At 34.7% G+C, this 21,285-nt stretch overlaps 1 protein-coding gene across 4 annotated transcripts in view; it reads right to left on the bottom strand.

Annotated features, from left to right (window-relative positions):
• The window catches only part of LOC143241103 (L-fucose kinase-like), a 156,547-nt gene that overhangs the window by 20,589 nt on the left and 114,673 nt on the right, over window positions 1-21,285 (bottom strand). For 3 of the 4 annotated variants that reach the window (XM_076484652.1, XM_076484654.1, XM_076484656.1), the window contains 2 exons: window positions 17,258-17,413; window positions 13,500-13,646 (listed from right to left, as the gene is read on the bottom strand). In XM_076484652.1, the coding sequence (XP_076340767.1) occupies window positions 17,307-17,413 (107 nt within the window). In that variant the 3' untranslated portion in view covers window positions 13,500-13,646; window positions 17,258-17,306. Of the gene's footprint in view, window positions 1-13,499; window positions 13,647-14,751; window positions 14,808-17,257; window positions 17,414-21,285 lie in introns of all 4 variants that reach the window. The other variant, XM_076484653.1, reaches the window with a different exon arrangement.

The raw sequence follows: 21,285 nt of genomic DNA, 5'->3' as shown, positions 1-21,285 counted from the left end.
GTGAAATATAATGCATTATATTTAGATGCAAAGTTGTGAAATTAGATGTTCATTTCACTAAAGTTGCTAATTTTTACATTTTAATAACTATTATTAAAGAAATACATAAAAGCAGATAAAAAATACAGAAAAAAAGGAATTTCTAGTATTTGCTGTGTCCTCAAGCTGCTTTGCAATTTCCTAAAAATCAAAATCATTCTTCCTTAAGCCTTGTTGAGTATCACAAATTCAGATGTAAAAAAAAACCAACATGATGATTTCATGTAGCTTTCAAGAAGAGAATTTCCCAAAATAACTACAATATATTTCATTTCTTAAATGAGGTATAAACAGATTAATCCATGAGCTATTCAGAGTAAGAAAATAATGATAACAAACAAATAACTGCAGCTGAACATATACTGATACATATCAAAATTTAAAAAATGTAATGAGCTTTATGTAAGGAGAATTTCTTCATATTTTATAAACATATCAATGAATCAAGTACAATTCATTAACAAAACAATGTTAAATGTCAGAGAAGAGAAGGAAGCTACTTTGCTGGATTTGACAAAGTTACACAAATCTCTTTGTAGGAGGTGTAAATTTCATATAATTGTTTCAAATGAAATTATGTATAGTTTTTGTATCTAACTGGTTATAAACTGTAGCAGCCTATTTCAGGTGAAAAAAATCTAAAGTGGAGAAATTGGAGATCAAGTATGCAAGATGTCACATAAAAATGACAATTGAGAATGTTTTAAGGTTTAATTTTGGAATTAATAAGTTGAAACTTACATAACAAAATTTAAATTATAAACAGTATTTTCATGCCAAATTTACTGATAATAAAGTGTTTAATTAAAGTTGAATGTATCACTGTAAAACTAATGTTATGGCATACCCAAAAGAGCCACACCCAAATGAAAAAGGTTAAACAATATGAGATAATTAGAGCTAACTAGCAATCCAAAGATAATCTCAAAACTCAGCATGCTTCACTTTTTATAATATATAAATATATATAAAATAAATCAGTGAATTCAACAAAGCTGCACATGACCCTCACAAAGTAAGAGAGGCTATTCTACATCCAAATGAGACAAAATGTCATTGAACACATTTCTGTTTAGATAAATGTCATGTTAAAGAAAGAAAATCAATGTCCAACATTACACACAAGTAATTTTGAACACTAATTAATGGAAAACTACAACACCAAGTAGTAAGTAAGAGAGGCTATTCTACATCCAAATGAGACAAAATGTCATTGAACACATTTCTGTTTAGATAAATGTCATGTAAAAGAAAGAAAAACAATGTCCAACATTACACACAAGTAATTTTGAACACTAATTAATGGAAAACTACAACACCAAGAAACTCATTTTGTAGAATAAAAACAGATTGTAAAATTAAAATATAATAGAAAGTTATGGAGCTGCAAGGAAGAAGGAGACAATGAAAGATGCCAGATTTCTATATAATTAACAAAAAGTCTTCTCATAGAATGATAAAACATTCAAGTTAATTTGTTGTACGGTGTTTTACAACTTGTCAAAAAAACTGAAGAAATCTACTCTAATTTCTTAAAGCTACATGATGAAACTTTCTAAGTGAACTAGTTTTTTCTTAAATAGATGCAAGAAGATAATGCAATCAACAATCATACAGCTGATAACTATAGCTACATTGCCCAAAAGAAAAACTTACTGTAAGCAAGATGCCTACCAGAATTGTAGAAACACAAAATAAACTCATAAGCTTCAGATAATTTTAAAATCATTACATACACTTTTGGGAACTTACATTTACCAGCACCCTTGAACTGGAGTTAGAAGAACAAACAAGTCAAAAGGTAGTAACATACTATAAAAAGAAAGAGCTTAAGAAAAAATAGTCCTTAGTTAAGTAGACTACTATCAGGGATTTACAACATAATCAGCAAAACACCACCACAATAAGAAAAAAAGGTGCAAAGAAGGTTCATAAGACTCTATGTATAAGCTCTGAACTGGAGAGATGCGGAAAGCCCCAGTGCAGAGCCGAAGTCCGTGATGATGAATGAGGTCCAGCATCTTTAAGGCCGAGGGTCTGGCAGAGCCATAAACCAGTGATCCATAGTCGAGTTTTGATCGATTAAGAGCATGATATATCTTTTGCACAGAACATCGATCTGCTCCCCAAGTGGTGGTAGAGAGGACACAGAGGATGTTCAGTTATCTTGTATGTTTGACCCATAGCTGCTTAATGTGTGGTATAAAGGTCAGCTTACGATCATAGACAAGTTCCAAGAATTTGGTCTCAGGGACCACAAGCAGTGCAATTTCACCGATACAAAGTTCAGAATCAGGGTTAATACTTTGTTGATGGCAAAACAGCACACAAAAGGTTTCAGTGAGAGAGAAATTGCAGCCGTGTGCCGTGGTCCACTTCAGTACATGACTGAGGACAGTTTGTAGCTACAGATCAATATATCACATGTTTGATGACTGACATGAAATGTGAAAGTCATTGACATAGATCCCCTTTGCAACAGTGAGTGAGAGTTATTCAGTGATGGCATTAATTTTTATACTGAAAAGTGTGACAATCAGAACACAGCCCTGAGAGACTCCAAGTTCCTGTAGAAAAGTATTGGAAAGTATTGAACCTACACAAATTCGGAATCTCCTGTCCATCAAAAAATGAATCCAGTGAGAGTTGTTCAGTGATGGCATTAATTTTTATACTGAAAAGTGTGACACTCAAAACTCAGCCCTGAGTGACTTCATTTTCCTGTAGAAAGGAACAGGAAAGAGTCAAACCCACACAAAATTGGAATCTCCTGTCCATTAAAACCTTTTTAATCAAAATGGGCAAATGACCATATAACCTATATATATAGGGTGGTCTCGCAAAATGCCATACCTCCATGTTGTGTCATAAGCCCTCTCAACTCTCAATGTCAAAGAATATTGATCCGAGATGTCATTTGAGAAAGGCTTTTCTGATTGACGTTTCAAGTCAAATCAAGTGGTCCACGGTGGAGCACTGTATTTGGAACCCACAGTGAGTGGGGGAAAGGAGATTGTTTGATTCGAGGAATCAAACAAGATGAGCATTAACCATCCTCTCTAAGGTCTTAGAGAGAGAGCTCGTCAAAGCATTTGGGCAGTAGTTTGAAGGAATCTTGGGATCCTTCCCAGGCTTAGAGAAAAGTACAATAGCCTGACACAAGGCATCAGGAAAAACATTCTCCTGCCAGATTCGGTTAAAAACAATCAGAAGAACAGCAAGAGAAGCAGGAGATAGATGGTGCAGCATTTCATAGTGTACATCATCAGATCTAACTGATGTACTTACTGCCAGACCGATGAAAGGCCAGTTTGAGTTCCAACCACTGTAAAGAGAAGATTGTAGTCATAGAGACAATAAGCTTGAAAAGAAAGCGGTCATTCTGCCGAGTCTTGATTGCTAAGAAGATGGAGAAAGAAGCAGAAGTGCCAGATACCTGGCAAAAGCTTTCACCTCGAATATCTGCAATACTCCAGGTATCAGCTACTTCCTGGCCATCAGAGAATAAGATTGAGAGAAGGACAGAATCATATTGCCCACTGATCTTTTGAATCTTATCCCATATGACTTTGGAACTGGTGGTAGAACATATGCCAGTTATGAACTTAATTCAAGATTCCTTCTGGCTTAACATCATATCCACTGAGCATGTGCACAGGCCTGCTGGAAAGCGATGTGGTTCAAGAGTGTGGGATATCTATGTAGCCCAGGGCCATTTTCTTTACCCTTCCATGCCATATGGCAGGCAGGATTCCACCAGGGATAGTCAGTTACTGCTGCCACACAGTCAGTTATTGATGCCAGAACAGATGATGGCAGGACTAAGTTCTTCGAGAGCAACGAAAGAGGGCCAGTTTGCATACGTAATCCAGCTTCCACTGATGGGTCGGGTGGTAGTGACCATGGCCAGTCTCTCCAAAATTATAGGAAAATGATCACTGCCTCATGGATTACTGTCAACCCTCCATGAAAAATGGGAGAATAGTGAAGGGGAGCAAATTGAAAGACTGAAAGCAGTAAAGGACTGACAAAGTGCATGAAAATAAGTGGAAAAGCTAGTATTGAAAAGAGAAAGGTTGTCATCAGAGAGCATACACTCTGAGGAGCTGCCCCTTCTATCAATATCAGCACTTTCCCAGAGAGGATGATGTTCTTTAAAGTTCCCCAGGATTAAAAAGGGATATGGCAACTGTTCAATGAAAGAATCAAGGTCTGAGTGATCATACGTCTCACCAGGTGACAGGTAGAGAGAACAAATAGTCATGATATAATCCAAGGAGATATGGATGGCTACGGCCTCCAAGGGTGTGCAGAGTGGCAAAGACGGTGTGGGCACATGCTGAACAACCAATAGTGCCATCCCTCTGTGCACTTATCCATCACACAGCCCGTCATTGCTGTTGAAAGGTGACTGTATCAGCAGGTTTCAGAAATGTTTCCTGTTAGAAAAGACATACAGGATGAAAGGAAGCAATCATTGTTTGGTGTCATCCAGATTAGAACGTAAACCTCAACAGTTTCATTGTATGAAACTGGCCATTTTTATTTATGTGTAGGCAAATTGAGTAAAGAACCCTTCTGTTTACAACCATGTCTTTTTTCTTTACTGTCTTTATTTGAGGGAGGTCTATCAACCTCCATGGATCCTGCCATGGGTTGATTCAGCAGGTCTTTGCTGTTGGAAGAGGATTCCAGTGAATGAGTACATGAACAAATGATTGTTTTGCATCTTGAGGTGGGAGAAGAAGATACATCCAAGAAGACACCTGTATAAGGAACCAAAGGAGGTGGATCATGAGATTTGTTGGAATGTATGTAAGGGACAGCGATGGGTGTTGAAGTTGATTCATCAACTTCTTTAACCATGGAGGTCAAAAAACTTTTCATATGGTTTGAGAATGATTCTCTTGGAGGCACAGAGAGATCTGTCTGCACTCCCACTGTAGTAGTAGAACGAAGTGCAGCAGCATACATACTAGATGAAGTAGTGGACAACAACTTTCAAGCATCAGGATAAGTAATATTATGAACTGTTTTCAAATGCTGCACCTCTTTTTCTTTAAATCATTTAGGGCAAGAACAAAAGTAGCAAAAGTGAGAGCCATTGCAATTGATGCAATGAAGATCTGTTTTACACACATAGGCATCATGGTCTTTGCCTCTGCAATGAGCACATGTCAAGGAACTATGACATGATGTCTTCGAGTGATCAAACTGCTGACTCTGGAAACATTGGAGAGGGTTTGGAATGTATGGCCACACCTTGCAATTAAGATAACCTGCCTTGATGGTGGCAGGTGGACAGGGTGATGTAAATGTCAGAATGAGGATATTGGTCAGCATAGTAATTACATCTTTGCGAGTGGAGATACACCTCCCTGCAGAAACTCCTTGGGTGAAAAACCAGCAAGAATCTCTGACTCAGGGATGTTCTTCAAATCCCTCTTAATAATAACTCCTTGTGATTAATTCAAAGTTGCATGAGGTGTAACCTCAATAGGTATTTTGAATTGCCCCAATTGCCTTTGAATGCAAGAGGAGTTCACTGTGTTGAGATGTGGATGTTTCCACCAATATGTCACCAGATCAAAGCTTCTTTACTGATTCTAGAGAGCCAGCAAGTCCCTCTCGTCTCTTCTGAACGAAAAAGGTAGACATTTGTCCTAAGAGCTTGTCTGAAACAGAATGTAGGATAAGAAAAAGAGGTATCAACAGGTGTTACAGATGTTGAAGATTGCTGCTCAGAATCTTCAAGATGTGGTCATTTACCTTTGGACTCTTTTTTCACTATTTCATTTTTATTTGGAGGATCCATAATAAAAAAAAGAAATTTTGGTGTTCACTGATACCACCCACAATGAAGCCCTACAAGTGGATGCACTACAATGTCAAACAAGAACACTGCAGCAATGCCAGGGTTTTGCCCAAACACCAGCATCAGATACAATGTTCACAATACCTGTTGAGAACATCCAGCACTGGTATTTGATTGACCCTAGCCCAAGTGAACTAGCCAACTGACCCAAAGGTGGCCACCCAAAGGCTGCCCATCTACAGGAATTCAAAGCCAAAGTGGTGCATTAGGGTTGGACCCCTCAATCACCAGGATCCTCTCCTCCCCTTCATGGGTCGCCACACACGGGAAACACATGGGTGGATATTTAGATCTCAGAGGAGGTAAACTGAAAAAACAGAACCTTCTCTGGGAGGTCCCTTCACCACGTACAGGAATCCACTCTGAGGGGTTTAAGTGGAGAATAAGAAGAAACTAACTTGGTATGTTTCTGACAGATATCAATATATTTGAATATTACACCTATAATGTAATTCTCCTAAAAGAAATCAACTTTACTCACAATTTGCACTTGATAATCAACTTCAAGAGCAAGAAGATCTTTTAACCTATGTCATCACTAGCGATGGAAATGATGAGAGACAAGGTGACTAAACATGCAATGCTATGACAGTTCATGAAAACTCTCTATAGGTCCAAATGAAGTTATTGCCCTTAATTCCTATCAGATTAAATGACAAGAGAAAACGAGTTACTGTGACAAAAACTTCATGTATAAAGAAATAGATATACTGAGAATTCTCAAATCCAAAAATAATCTGGCTGCAAAATTCCAGGATTCTTTCAGATATGTACTTGTGTGCCAATTTCATTTCCACCATTATCCAAACATTACTGAAAAAAACATTTTTTGCTTGTTTTGAAGTTTCAGGGCTATCATTGATAGCTGTCTCTAATTTTGAACTGACAAACTAGAGGGAAGATAACTAATCAGATCCATCTACCACCAACTCATGGCTTACTCTTGCTAACAAATAGTGGGACTGACCATCACTTATAATGTTACTATGTCTGAACAGGTGGCAACCATGTTCAGTTACAGGATTCAAACCTACAATGCTTAGTTGGCAAATAGATGCAAAGCAGGTTTTGTTTATGATGTTCTAAAACAACTGGGAAAGCACTGCTTCTGCAAATTGCAAGGATATCCTCATGGACAAGTTCATCAAGAAGCTTTCAAGACAATGAGATATCATTAAGGTGTAATAGATATTTTCACTCTTACAGTTGCAGTTTCTATCACATTCTGTTACAAAGAGGAATGTTAGATCCCTGCAAAGAAGTTAACTGCCAATTCCTTGCTGTGTAGTAGGGTAGGTAAAGCAAATGTTTTTGACCATTGAGTAGTTATCCCTTAAATTCCTCCCAATGCAACAAATAATGTTTTATGTTAGTTATCTGATATTGGCCAGGTGAGACTCATAAAAAGTTAACAGTGTGAGTGTATGTGGCAATTCAGGCAGTTATATGCCTAAGAAGGAATGAAAGTCCCTGATTTATGAAATTATGAATGATTAGTTATCTAGCTTCCAGCTTGAATGGTCATTGGCATAGAAAACAAAGAAGAAAGAACTGAAGCTAACAGTAATGCTACAACTGCAACCACTACTCCATTTCTGAAAGTACATGGTTGCTAACACATCTAAAATCACAGTTTCAGGACTTTACAATCTGTACTTAAAGCAGTGACAACAACTCAATGATTTGTTGGTTGTATATGCTGATGCATTCATGGGTTCAGACTGCCAACTGGACAACAGTAAATCAACTTCACACAGACACAGTTGACATACATATGACCAACCAACCATCATGTTGGCTTGTCTGGATCACTAGAGGTGTAGTCAGTACTGAACTAAAATAACAGAATCATAAAACCTTCAGTGAGTGTTTGGTTTTCTCCAGTTGTGATTATCATGTCAACAGTTAGGAAAGATCACCATAAGTCAGAAAAAATTAAATGATAAAATGGTGAAGGAACTGATTTATTAGCTTGAATTTGAGTTACAACATATTTGACATAGGCAAAATCTTATGAAACACGTTGACTTTCTGCATCTCAATGTTTCAGACAAATCTTTCATACACTAGTTTGGCAAGGAATCAGTGGAAGATGGGGAAGCTATCTCTTTTCACATCAACTCTTCCAACGAGGACAAAAAGAGCTGAAAATATTTAGCTGGCTATCAAATGATGAAACTCTAGAGTTATATGCAGGAGACAGTTCTGAGAGTCTGCTGAGCATCAACTACTAGCATCTTGATCAGTATGGCTGGGATTAGCATTTATGATTCCACAGATAAATGGTAATATGAATCACTGGAAGTAGAGTTCCTAGCTTTCCAAGTTCTTATGTGACATTCACCATATAATGAACAGACTAAATTATGTGATTTCCACTTGACTTCCATAAACTATGATGGGTTGTACTAGTGGATATAATGCCTAATATGTCACTAGTTGAAGATGATGGATGGGTGTTCAAAAACACAGCTGAAAGGATGTAGTGACCCTTACTTTCTAAGCTTCTGAGAAATTTCCAAGGTATAATTTCATTAGGCATTTTAAGAAAAACACTGATATGACCTAGCTCAGTGGCAAGAGTTCAAAGGAGCATGCCATCTGGTTCTCATTAGATTCTCCTCCTAAGTCTGATGAATTTTCCACATGTTATAGCAGGGGTGTGCAACAGGCGGCCCATGAATACAACCCGCCCGCCAAGCCATTTAGTGTGGCCCTAGTTGTTGTAATCTAACCATGTGGCCTGATCTGTAATCCAACGCAAATGGAATATTTTTAAAAGCATCGATCCTACAGGATTCCCAGGCTTCGACTCGACAAACTTCTAAAATTATCTTTGCTAGAGAGGAGCAGGCCGAATTCGATTGGTCGGCCTCCTTAGGGCATGAATAGGTGACGTGCACTAGCACTATTGTCTAAGACTCAACGTCATGACCTGAACCTCGCCTTGGCCCGCTGGCGACAATTTTCCCTAACCTGTGGTGTCCGTCATTCATTATTGGTGAAAATTTTATTACCTTTTACAGTTACTACAAGAGATTGAAGGTAAATTGATTATTATTTAGCATATTGTTGTGACTTTACTGAATTTATTAAAATTTTTGCTTTCAGATGCATCTGATTCTATGTACAGTGTGACCTCGTTATTCGCGGGGTTACGTTCTTTACCCTCCAGCGAATAGCGAAAAACCGCTGAATATTGGATGCAGTTTTAAAGCGTATATGTATGCGATTATATACTATATGAAATGCTTCCCAAACACTAATGATACTTATACTCATTGATGCAGTAATAATGTAGCAATATTGCATACTGTTATGTATTTCACTAAATTGTACCGTGCGTTACCGGGCTGTGCTTTGCCGTTTGCGTTGTTGGGGAAGCTGAGGCAGTCAGCCAATAGCAGTCAATCTTGTTTGGTGAAGACGACAATTGATAAAACGGCTTGATTGAGTAAATACAACAGAAATCTCCTCGAAAAGCCCTTTCAGTCTCTGTGACCTACAAAAGCGCAGTTCAGCGCATAACCAGCGAATATGCGGGGCATGAATGGCAAACCCTTGAATAGGCGAGGTCACACTGTATTTTGCTATTCTCAATTAATTTAAGTACGGAAGGCTATGATCGGGATGCCAATTTAGAAACATGTGTTTCTGTCCATAAGAGGTTCCATGTGTAAATAAATTCTATGTTTTTTTCTACTTTGCTATTTTCGTGAGAATAATTTTTGTTTTGATTTCAGGACTAGTAAAATGTCAGCAGTTAAGAAACGAAAAATTGATGATGAGGAAGGTTATTCAACAGTGAATGGTGCACAAAATATCTTGTTGTCCCACATAATCAAGGTGTTGTCTGCCTCGTCTGTCAAACTACAATTGCAGTCATGAAAGAGTACAATATTAAGCGACATTACGCAACTAAGCACTCCTCCCAGTTTGATGAAATTGTTGGTCAGGCACGAAAGGACAAAATTGAACATTTAAAACATCCATTGAAAAGCAACAAGGTGTTTTACCACTTTCAAGAAAAATTCAGAACTGGTGACAAAACTGAGTTTTAAGCTTTGTGAATGTATGGCAGAAAAGGGAAAGCCTTTCAGTGATGGAGAATTTATTAAAATTGTTTAACAATATTCACAGAATATGCATGTCCAGAGAAAAAATATTTGGTGGAGCAAACTAGTCTTTCCCACTTTACTGTCTCACATGGGACAAAAGATCTTTCAGAGGACATCAAAGAAACTTTGAAAGAGAGATTGAATTCGTGTGAAGCTTTCAGTCTGGCTTTGGATGAAAGCACTGATATCAATGACACATCCTAACTTGTCATTTTCATCAGAGCTGTTACTGCAGGCTTTGATGTTTTCGAAGAGTTTTAGATATGGCAAGCCTTTCCTCCACAACCACAGGACAGGATATTTGTGAACAAGTGCTTAAGGTTGTAGAAAAGTTTGAACTGAATCCTTATAAATTATGTGGTGTTACAACAGATGGTGCTCCTTCCATGACAGGTAGGACAAATGGATTCACCAAGAAATTTCTAACTGCAATTGGAGCACAAGGCGTAGTTGTAAGCCATTGCATTATTCACCAAGAGAGCTTGTGCACCAAAGTTCTGGATTTTGCAGAAGTCATGAAAAAATGTAGTCAATGCGTAAATTATATTGAACACGAGGATTAAATCATCGACAATTTAAAACTTTTTAGATGAGCTGGACAGTGAGTATTCAGATGTTTTGTACTTCTCTGCTGTGCGTTGGCTTAGTAGAGCTGCTACTTTGAAGAGATTCTGGAATCTGCGAGAGGAGATTAAGTTCTTCATGGAGAGCAAGCGTCAGAATGTGGACTTCTTGAGCAATGAGAACTGGCTGAATGACTTAGCATTCCTCACAGACATTACACAGCATCTGTCTGATTTAAACTTAAAACTACAAGGAAAAGTCAACTTGTGAATAAGTTGTTTGAGCATATTTGTGCTTTTGAGAAGAAATTGGAACTTTTCAGGTTCAGTTGAGAAGAGCCATATTGACCCATTTTACATGTCTTGCAACCAGGAAACTGGAATTTCTAATCTGGATTGCAACAAATATGGAACCAGTGTACAAAAGCTGCGTGATGAGTTTGCAAACAGATTTCCAGATTTCAGACAAACTGAAATTAGATTGAAATTGTTAGCTCAACCTTTTGATTTGGCAGTGGAAGACAGTCCTGATGATTGCCAAATGGAACTCATTGAACTGCAGGCTGACATGGACACTAAAGGAAATTCTCTGAAAACAGTTTGCTAGACTTTTACAAACTCTGTGTGCGTGAAAAGTTTCCCAATTTGTCCGTCATGCACAAAGAATTGCCTCCCTTTTTGGTAGCACCTACTGCTGTGAGCAATTTTTCTCCAAAATGAAGCTCATCAAAACCAAATGTAGAAGTCAGCTGACTGATGAACATTTGACCAGTCAGTTAAGAGTGGCAACCACTTCTGTCAAAGCTGATATTGACAAGCTCTGCAAGGACTCTAAATTTCAAGTGTCGAACTAAAATGATCACTCATGCAAAAATATAAAATATTATTGCTTGCATTTTGAGAATTTTTTTTAATTTATTGTGCATGTACACGAATAAGCTTGTTTTTTAAGTGGCCCCGCTTGATTGATGAAGTTGGTTATATGGCCCACCGACGTCAAATGTTGCACACCCCTGTGTTATAACAATACATGAATGTTAATATTGGATAATGATAATTTTCACTGAAAAGTCTTATGTTGGCTGCATTCTGCCAGTTTTGAAACTGAGAACTCATAAAAAGCAGTACATTATTGCAATGAAGTAATTTTTGAAGAAGCAGCAAGCAGTCTGTTTAAGTTACTAATATATATAATAATGTGCAATGTTAATGTGCATATAACACTATAGGCACATAAATATATATGTGTGTGATCTTTTGCACATACATCAACATTACATAATGCCCTTCATAAATGTTATATAACACATATGTATCAATTACATGAAGAACACAATGATTAAGCAACAGCTGAATGGCAATAAATGATTTTACCAGATCAGGATGTTACGACATTGTGATATGACGTTAACTGTGATCACTGGCCTAAAAATATTTAAAGATAAAGTGCTTCTGTTATTTTCCTTATTATTCATAAAAGAATCCTTCAATTTCAATACTGAAATAGTTGTTAGGTATTGAACATTTTAGTGGACAAATAAGAGTAATAAAGAAAGTTGTTTTAAGTTTAAGAGAAACAAAGTTTTAACTGGTGTTTTTCAGCAAAATATTTTGACTTGATCAAATCACAATATTTATGAGTGGGTAAGATGATTAGAACTAAAAGAAATTCAAGGGCAGTAGCTTAAATATTATGTAAAATGTAAACTTGGTATACCCAGTTTTTTACTTGGTTCTGATAAAAATACTTTCAATCATGCAGATTAAAAGATCTTGTAAGCAAACACTTTTCTCTAAATCTTTCGTTATTACTATTTTTAAGTACAATATGCAGTTAACATGCATGAAAATACAAGTTAAAAGTGTACTGCCACAATTGGAAAATAACATCACTTGGAAAAACTTTCCAAGTCCCATACAGCCGGTTCCAAAACTATCTGAAAAAGACCCAAGGAAGAAATAATGCAAGTGTAAGTTGATACTAACAGTGGGAAATTATGTTGGTTAACCCATGTTAGATATTATGTGTTGAAAATATATTTTTGCAGTTTGAATCCATTTCTATCCTACTGGGCCAGGCGCTATTAATGTGATAACCACATGGAAGTAAAGGAAATGCAACTGAGTTGAAGAATACCGAAGTTATCTTTGTCTATGAAGAATCAACATTTTTATAAGCAGTCTGTATAGTGAGATTCTGTTAATGGCTTCAGTTGCAGAAAACAATAATTCACTCAACTGAAAACTCCAGACAAGTAAAAAATGAAAATACTTTTACATATTTCAATGTTTTTGCTTGCTAAAAGCACACTAATACATGGTTCCATGTTTGTAATAAATCAAACAGTGTCATTTTGTTTTAAATATGTATAAATCATATCATAATTATGTGATCTAGATATTTTAATTAAACTGTACTTACCTTTTCAGTACAAAACACTTACATTCTATATATCTATTATTAAAAAATCACTGCCCTTATTAAGTTATATATATAATGTCGTAATTAAACCACACACATATCAATATAAATAATGTCATACTTAATCACAATATTTATTAAACTCTCTTTGTTACACTTGAGCTGCCTATATCAAATGATGTCCTACTTAAGTTGAACATTTATCATCAACAAAGTAATATCCTATACAAATTTACTGATGATGCAATGTTCCAAAATACTGAAATTAAGAAAATGATAAAGCAACTTAAATTTCAATTTTTGTGGTTTTTTTAATCATTATATCTTAAAAACAAAGAGAGTAAAGCAGATAGTAAATACAGCTGTGTAACTATCACAGATAAAATATATTTAACATGCATAAAATATTTATATGCAAACAATACAACATAAACCAAAATATTTTAATTTTCTCTCACGATATTTAACTATTTTCTACTAACCTCATAAACAGACATTACTGCATGTCTTATCAAAGCCTGAAGAGCACCTTCATAATGTCGTGCAGCCCTCATCACAAGGTCTGGACTATCTAGCCACTTTTCCCGCTCTTTACGTAAAGCATCTATACCACCAACAATGTCACCTACCTAAATAACTTACTTAATGTTGCATGTTTATTTATCTCAAAATGCTGTCATAATTTCAAATTGTCTTCCACAATTGTTAATCATTTTTATAAAATGTAAAAAAAGTCACATTTACTGTCTTTCTCATCACACAATAACATGTAAAACTGTAAACACTGTCAAATCTTTAATCAGCTCTAATTACTGACAATCTTTATTTACAGCTAAACACAATATCACTTTGTACAAACAAATTCATCTATTTCTAAAACTTTGTTACTTCTTCCTAAACACCATCCTAAGATTTTCTGAAACCTAAAAAATAACTATCTCTAAAACTTACACTTGACTTGAAGAAAAATTACATTTAAAAATGGGATTATAGCTGTAGATTTCTTTCTTTACTAAAAAAATTATAATCAACAAAAAATGATAAATTTTAAAACTAAGATTGATAAAGAATAAAATATTTCATAATTTAAAGCAATTTCAAACAAGTAAATAATTTTTGTGAAGTTTTTGTCATTAAAAACCTATCAAAGTATACTTTAAATTATATAAAAAAGAAAGTAGTCTCAAGGATTAAGATTTGCTTTTATTTGAGCAATTGTATTAAGGAACTTGTAGGTAATAAACATAATTTAAAAGACCATTTTGAGTTTGTTCACAACATCAAATAATTAAATTCTGAAAATGATGTGGTAACTACTAGGTTTGATGTAGAATCACTATTTGTTAAAATATCTTTGGATGAAACCAGTGAGCGATGTGTAAACTTTATTTACAATAATGAAGGTAGTTCTAATGCTTTATCCAAAGAAGTATTTTGTAAAATATGCAAAATAGTAATTAAAGAAGCACATTCTATTTAATGGAAAGGTACATGATCAAATAGATGGAGTTATCATGGGGTCTAGTTTGGCTCCTATATCAGAAAATGCATTTGAATTATCATTAAAAGATTTGGTTAAGAGAATATCGTAAAGACTTTAAACCATTGTTATATAGAAGATATGTAGGTGATACTTTCACTGTATTTGAAAATCCAAAGCAGATGGAGAAGTTTCTTTAATAACTAAATAAGCAGTAAGGGAATATTAAACACACAATGGAAAAAATAAAACACCTCTTGTCTAGCATTCCTGAATATCCTGGTCATCAATAAGGATGGGAAGTTTGAAACTGGAATTCAATACAAAATTAAAAGAAAATAAATAAATTTAACACTTATTTAAGTAAAAATAATTTTATAACAGAAGTTAGCTAACATAATAAACAAGTACATCAAATAAGTTTACACCCCTAAAGAGGAGTTATATGATGTGATAAAAAAAGACTTCATGTAACATTAACTTTAACCAGTAAACATGCCATTACTGTGCAACATTTATTTGCAAGCAGAACTTTTTTAAGAGTCATCATTAAACCGATCATCAAAAAAAGGAATTATTTTGTATTTAAAAACAAAGAGGCAAAAGCAATCAAATGTTATGAATATCTATAAATGCTCCAAGCATTCCAAGGAATATATAGGGTCTACTACAAGAAGATTGACAGATGAAGAAAATGAACATAGTTTACCAAGACCTGTGGAAAAATCAAATATGTTAAAATGTGCTAGTTTGTAGTGGCAATCATATAACTACTGAACAGTTTTAAAATATTGGAAAGAAAGAAAACGATTATTTATTATGAATTAAAAAAACACTGGTCAATAAAAAATCTAAATTTAAAACTAATTAGACAGTCTAATACAGGAGAACTTTTATAAATACTTTATTTAATATTCTGAAATTTTCAACCATCCTTTCTGTTTCAAGTTCAAAACTCACATTTAATGTACCAATGTCTCATGCTTGTCTTGTTACCTGAAGACCAGAATTCATACCTAATACTTTACAACTTTAAGCCCTTACCTATTTATATTCAAGTAAGAAGTAACATCTTTTATTCTATGGTTTATGTCCACATCTCATTAAAATGTCATAGCTAATACTCTGAAGGTTTGAGCTCAAATCCCGTTTCCTCAGAACGAGAACTCACATCTAATGATCTGAAACCTTGTGTATGTAAATATTACACATCTCACTCTCCCATAGTATATATCTATTTTTACGTAGAAAATATCTGAATTTTTCAAAGTTCAAATCTGGAACATTTTAAATTCAGCCTGAGGCATTACTTTCTGGAGTCTATCCATTTGACAAACTTATCTGCTGCATCACAAGAAATTATTATGTATCCTACTTTATCTAGTACACAGATGTCTACCTCGTGACTGTTACATGAAAACAAAGTTCTAAATCCAAGTGTCTGTTTTCTGATTAGTCAGATGCAGAGTGTGGATTATGAACGTAGTTTGATGCTGTCAGACAAGGTTCTTTCCAATTTTTAAGAAGGCAGTTTGTATGTATCAACTGAGAGCACCAAGATATATTAATGTTTGTTCAAAATTTGCCCAATGACAGTTTAGGACTACCTGCTTTAATCACCCCTAATTTTGAAATGATAGACTAGATGAAAGGTAACTAGTCAATACTACTAATCATCAACTCTTAAGCTACTCTAATAGAGTGGTAGTATTCAGCCATCATCTTTATACCATACTTGTGTCAACGTTCAAAGTACAAAGCAAAATTTTTGGCAGTAACGGGGTGTGAACCACACAACATCAGATTCAGTCTGGCATACTCACCCAATTTGCTAGCAAAGACTCATCCATATTCTATCCATCATTGTTTCTCATCATGTGTTCATCCTTATTTTTAGCAAAATTTAGCTTATCTGTAATTCATCACATAAATATTAACTCATTTCATTCATTAAGATTTTTTTATTGTTAAAGAACAACAGCTTTGTGACTGACTCATCTTTTTCTAGTTTATTCTCAATAAAGAAACAATTTTATTTTTATTTCAATGTTGTATTCTGTCTTTTTCACTTCTCCATCTGTGACAAATTAATACTCCTGTGCTTTCACATATTAGATCCTAATGTTTGTGGACTGAGTGTATGCACTTACCACAATTCAGCATCCAACACTAATATTCTGAAAACTTTGACTTACACCTTATTTTATTAATACAAGAACTCATCTTTGACATTTTAAAAGCTTTAGTTAAAAATATAAAATGTGATAGATACAAATTCCTTATTAAACATTCCAAAGGCTGTGTATACCAGTTACCTCAAATTACTAGAATTCAAATCTAGCACATTTTTATAACCATAAATAAAATAATGGTTTACATCTTCAGTATATAACTTTTAACTCAAAATTTTGCTTTTAAAGCTTCATAAGGAGCAGTAATAGTGAAATACTGAGATAATAAAGTTACATTCTGGAAATATAGATCATTATTTTATTTAAATTTATGAAAATGTCTTGTAAAAAATTCTAGTTTCCATTAAAAAAAATTAAGAATAACCAATTTCAATTTTATCGCCAGGTTTTTCCAAACATATTCTGGATCTTAAAGCTACTTTAATCCACATTCCATTACATTCAAATGACAGCTCTTTTCTAGTAACTTCAAATATTTAACCACTCATTTTTTAAGCTTGAACTAGAATTCATACCTCTACTTAACTGTTTTTGACCACATATTATTACACCCAGATTCAAAACTCACCTCTAACATTTTAAAAGCTTTAGCCCACATCTTGTTACCACCAGGACCACTACAGGAGACCACCAGATTTCCCAGCTTTAACACCCAGTAGATCAGATATATATGACAGACTTCTAACAGCTATTTTTAGTTCTGTTATACTTGTAGACATGGCAACTAAAAGTATATATGTATGTGTATATATACATATATATATTAATGAAATCAAATAAATACATTTAAATGATGCTAAATAACTAAATAAAATTATGAGGAAAGATTGCATTAGAAACAGTAAGTCCCAGCCTCTGATTAATTATATTATAACCATAATGTTTAAAAACCAAAACAAAACATATTAAAATTTAAAAAAATAACAAAATACTCTGCATTTTTAAAAACGATCCCAGAGTAAAAGTTACAATGTGGGATTATAAAGTGTATCCTAGGTTTTGGAAGTGACTGCAGAAGGAAGATCCACATTGTGGTGAGGATACACCATCTATCAGTCTTAACCTCAAATTTGGTAGTCTCACAAAATAAAATTAGAAATTTGGAGAGCACGATGTTGGCAATCAAACCCACAACACCCCACATCTATATCACCCTTTACTGCCTGCAAACAGTTGTGGGAAGGTGACTGCTCTCCCAAGTTAAAATAAAAATAAGAAAAAGATAAAGGTAAAAAGATAAAAATAAAAATAGAAAATAAAGTACCGACATTTGGGGGTAAGTAAGATGAAACTTACCTCTTGATGTTAGCATTTCTGCCCCCAGTATGGTAGAGGCACTAATTAACATGACATTGAACCATATCAGTCCACTAAATTTACTGTGACTGTCATGCTTTTATATATGGCTCAAGGAATACATCCACATAAAGTAGTACCAAGTTCTTAAACAACCTTATTTTTCACTAAAATTAAGTATTTGTAATCTTTAGAAAATTTTTGTATTTATTACAGAATAGTTTAATAATTTTATCTAAAATTTAATTATTAAATCCATTAACTATTAATTTTTGTTTCAGTATTTCAATGTTACTAATAAAAAAATGTAATTTATTACAAATTTTTCAATATCTGAATAACTGTGAAGCTATAATGTTTATAACAGATGGGTATGGCACATTACTATTTAAGGAGAGTAAATCATAAATTGGAAAGGATATTAATATGAATATTTTTGACAAAAAAAAATCTGACTTTCCAATTTATGGGCAGGAATGTTAACATCAAAAAGTAAGTTTCATCTTACTTACCCCCCAAATTTTTTTATTTCTACATTTATCTTGTTCTTATTTTAACTTGGAAGAACAGTCACCTTCCCATAATAGTCTGCAGGTAGTGAAGGACAATATAGATGTGGGACTTTGTAGGCTTGAGTACCAACATCTTGCTCTCCTAATTTCTAGTCTACTTGTGTCTATTTCTTATGTGAGACTAGCAAATTGGAGGTTAAGACTGATAGATGGTGTATCCCCACTACAATGTGGGTCCTTCTGTAGTCACCTCCAAAACCTGGGATACACTTTATAATACCACATTGTAGCAAGCTACAATGCTTTTTTAATTTTACCATGTTTTGTTTTGGCTTTCAAAAAATTATGGTTATAATACACACACACACACACTTGAATATTAACATATTATGAACTATCATATATTCTGAAGGTATAGTGTAAGTCATGAAAATCTCATTTCTAATATTCTGAAGGTATAGCATAAATCACGAAAACCTCACAATTAATATTCTAAAGCATTTACTAATCTATTTTTTATTACAATTAGTAAGTTTCCTAGTCAAAAACTAACATTCTCCTATACTAAAAATGTATTTGATAAGGATGCTTACCTCCTCTCACATAACTTCTCAACTTGTGCTGCCATCTCTATGTATAATTTTGGCTTACCACTAACACTAATGTTCCTACCTACCCTCACATGATTACATGTGGTATAACTGCACTGCAGTAAGCAAATGAGTGCTTAACAACCCTTTACTAATAGAAGTGCAACACACCCTCCTAGCACAGTTGATTCCCTTTATATTGTACAGTACTATCAAAACTTAAGATAGGCAAAAATTATGCATTGTAAATGAAGAGGATGGGTGGGAAGTGAAGGGAGGTATGCATTTATTAAAAATACATTTTTTAGTATAGAAAAATGTTATTTTCCAACATGATACATTACTTCTGCTTATAAAATAGCTAAATTTCACATTGAAATGGTGGAGGGGCCAGTGCAAAAGTTATCCAGATGAGCACTCTTCTGAAGGTACCCCAAAAGAACTCTGTAACTGGTAAGTGTCAAGGACTCCTGTATTCTGCTAGGAGATATGGAGGTAGCAATGAAGTGGGGGATCTGGAAGAATGCATAATTGTGAGAAAGTGCAATGGATAACCATGAAAATTATTTTTTTAAAAGTAGGTCAGTCCCAGTTTATTCAACCAGACCTGGAGGGATAGACAATGATTCCAATACTTTTTTACTCATGACAGCCCATAAGTTTGTACAGTCTGGTGTTGCCTTATTTATAAAGCAAAATACTACAATGCAACCTCTATTGTCTTGTAGAACATCCCACCTCTTCAGTGAGCATTATAGACCAGTAAGATTTAAAGTTAAGTATACCTGGACAGACACTCTTTACCATAGAGAAGTAGAAAGGAGCTGCTGTAAAGGTAAGAGGAGAAAAGAACTCACCCTTTTAGATCCAGTATAGGGTATGAAGAATGATGATAGAAGACAAGTGATAGCCACATGAAAAAGAGACAGCTAAATGATGCAGGTTGTGAAAAATAAGTATGTCAGGTGTAGTCCATGTGTCAGCCTTCACAATCTGTTGTCCATGTGTCAGCCTTCACAATCTCCTCTAAATGATGACAGAAGTAAACAACCAGAAAAAAGGTGAAATGACACATCTGGTGAAAGAAAATGTGGAGGCTGTGGCAATAATGTTCAAATAATGGTGCACATGCATTATGAATGAGCTAATAGATCTGAATAAAGAACATGTATGATAAACAATACAGGAAACTTCATTAGCAATAACATCTGGCTGACAATGTCTACACACCAAGAGATGGGAGAGACAGAAGAAATGGCCCAAAGGTTTGAATGGAGGAAGAAGAACTTGATGAAACATACAAATCAAGTAAAATGAGAGAAACGAAAGAGGAAAAAAATGTGACAGAAGTGGGAAAAAGAAAAAGTACTGGACAAGGCAGCTCTATAATCTGCAATGGTAGGAACATATAAACCTTGAGAAAAAGCCAATTAGGAGAGTCAGAGAGATCAGGAACACTTCATTTGTGGGAAGCCCAAAAATGGAAAATGCAAAGAAGAGCAGATCAAGAAAAAAAAGTGAAAAGATACCCATTTAAAAAGTCTGAACCACTTCATAAAATACTACAAATACCCACATTAAAGACAGAATGTGGTTAAAGCAGGATAAAAGATGGAGGACTGAAGTTTCTGAAGATGGTATTGAGAAAAAGGTATAGAAGAAGATGACTAAAGGAGATTGAAGAATGGATTTGGTTTGTTTGGAATTTCATACAAAGCTACATGAGAGCTATCAGCACTTGAAGAATGAAAACCATAGTGGTGTGAGCCAGAATGGGAGGATGGAAAGGAATTAACATACAGTATTTGTACAAGAAAGAGAACATTGCGAAGAAGACAGATGAAAGGCTAGGCATTCAAATAAAGACTGGTCCAATCCTGACTGAATGCATCCAATACTAGAAGCAAAGAATATGGAACTGCAGACTAGAAGAGAGTAAGTTTGGTACTGAGCTGAGTGGCAAATGAATCTAGGAGTACCCAGCTGAAAGCACAATCACCTGAACATATGTGGAGTAAATGACCTCTCTCTCAGTAGGATCTAGTCAATCTGCCACAAGATTTAGAATACCCAGAATGTAATGAGCAAGAAAATGGACTTGTTAAGATTGAGCCCAAAAATGAGATTCAGTGTTTGAAAAGAAAGCAACTGATACTGCGAGAACCCTTAACAACTGATCTAAGAGACAATGATTGCAG

The sequence above is a fragment of the Tachypleus tridentatus genome, chromosome 13 (assembly GCF_004210375.1).
Source record: "Tachypleus tridentatus isolate NWPU-2018 chromosome 13, ASM421037v1, whole genome shotgun sequence".
NCBI classification, from domain to species: Eukaryota; Metazoa; Arthropoda; class Merostomata; order Xiphosura; family Limulidae; genus Tachypleus; species Tachypleus tridentatus.
This window is presented reverse-complemented; position numbering and strand designations above follow the sequence as displayed.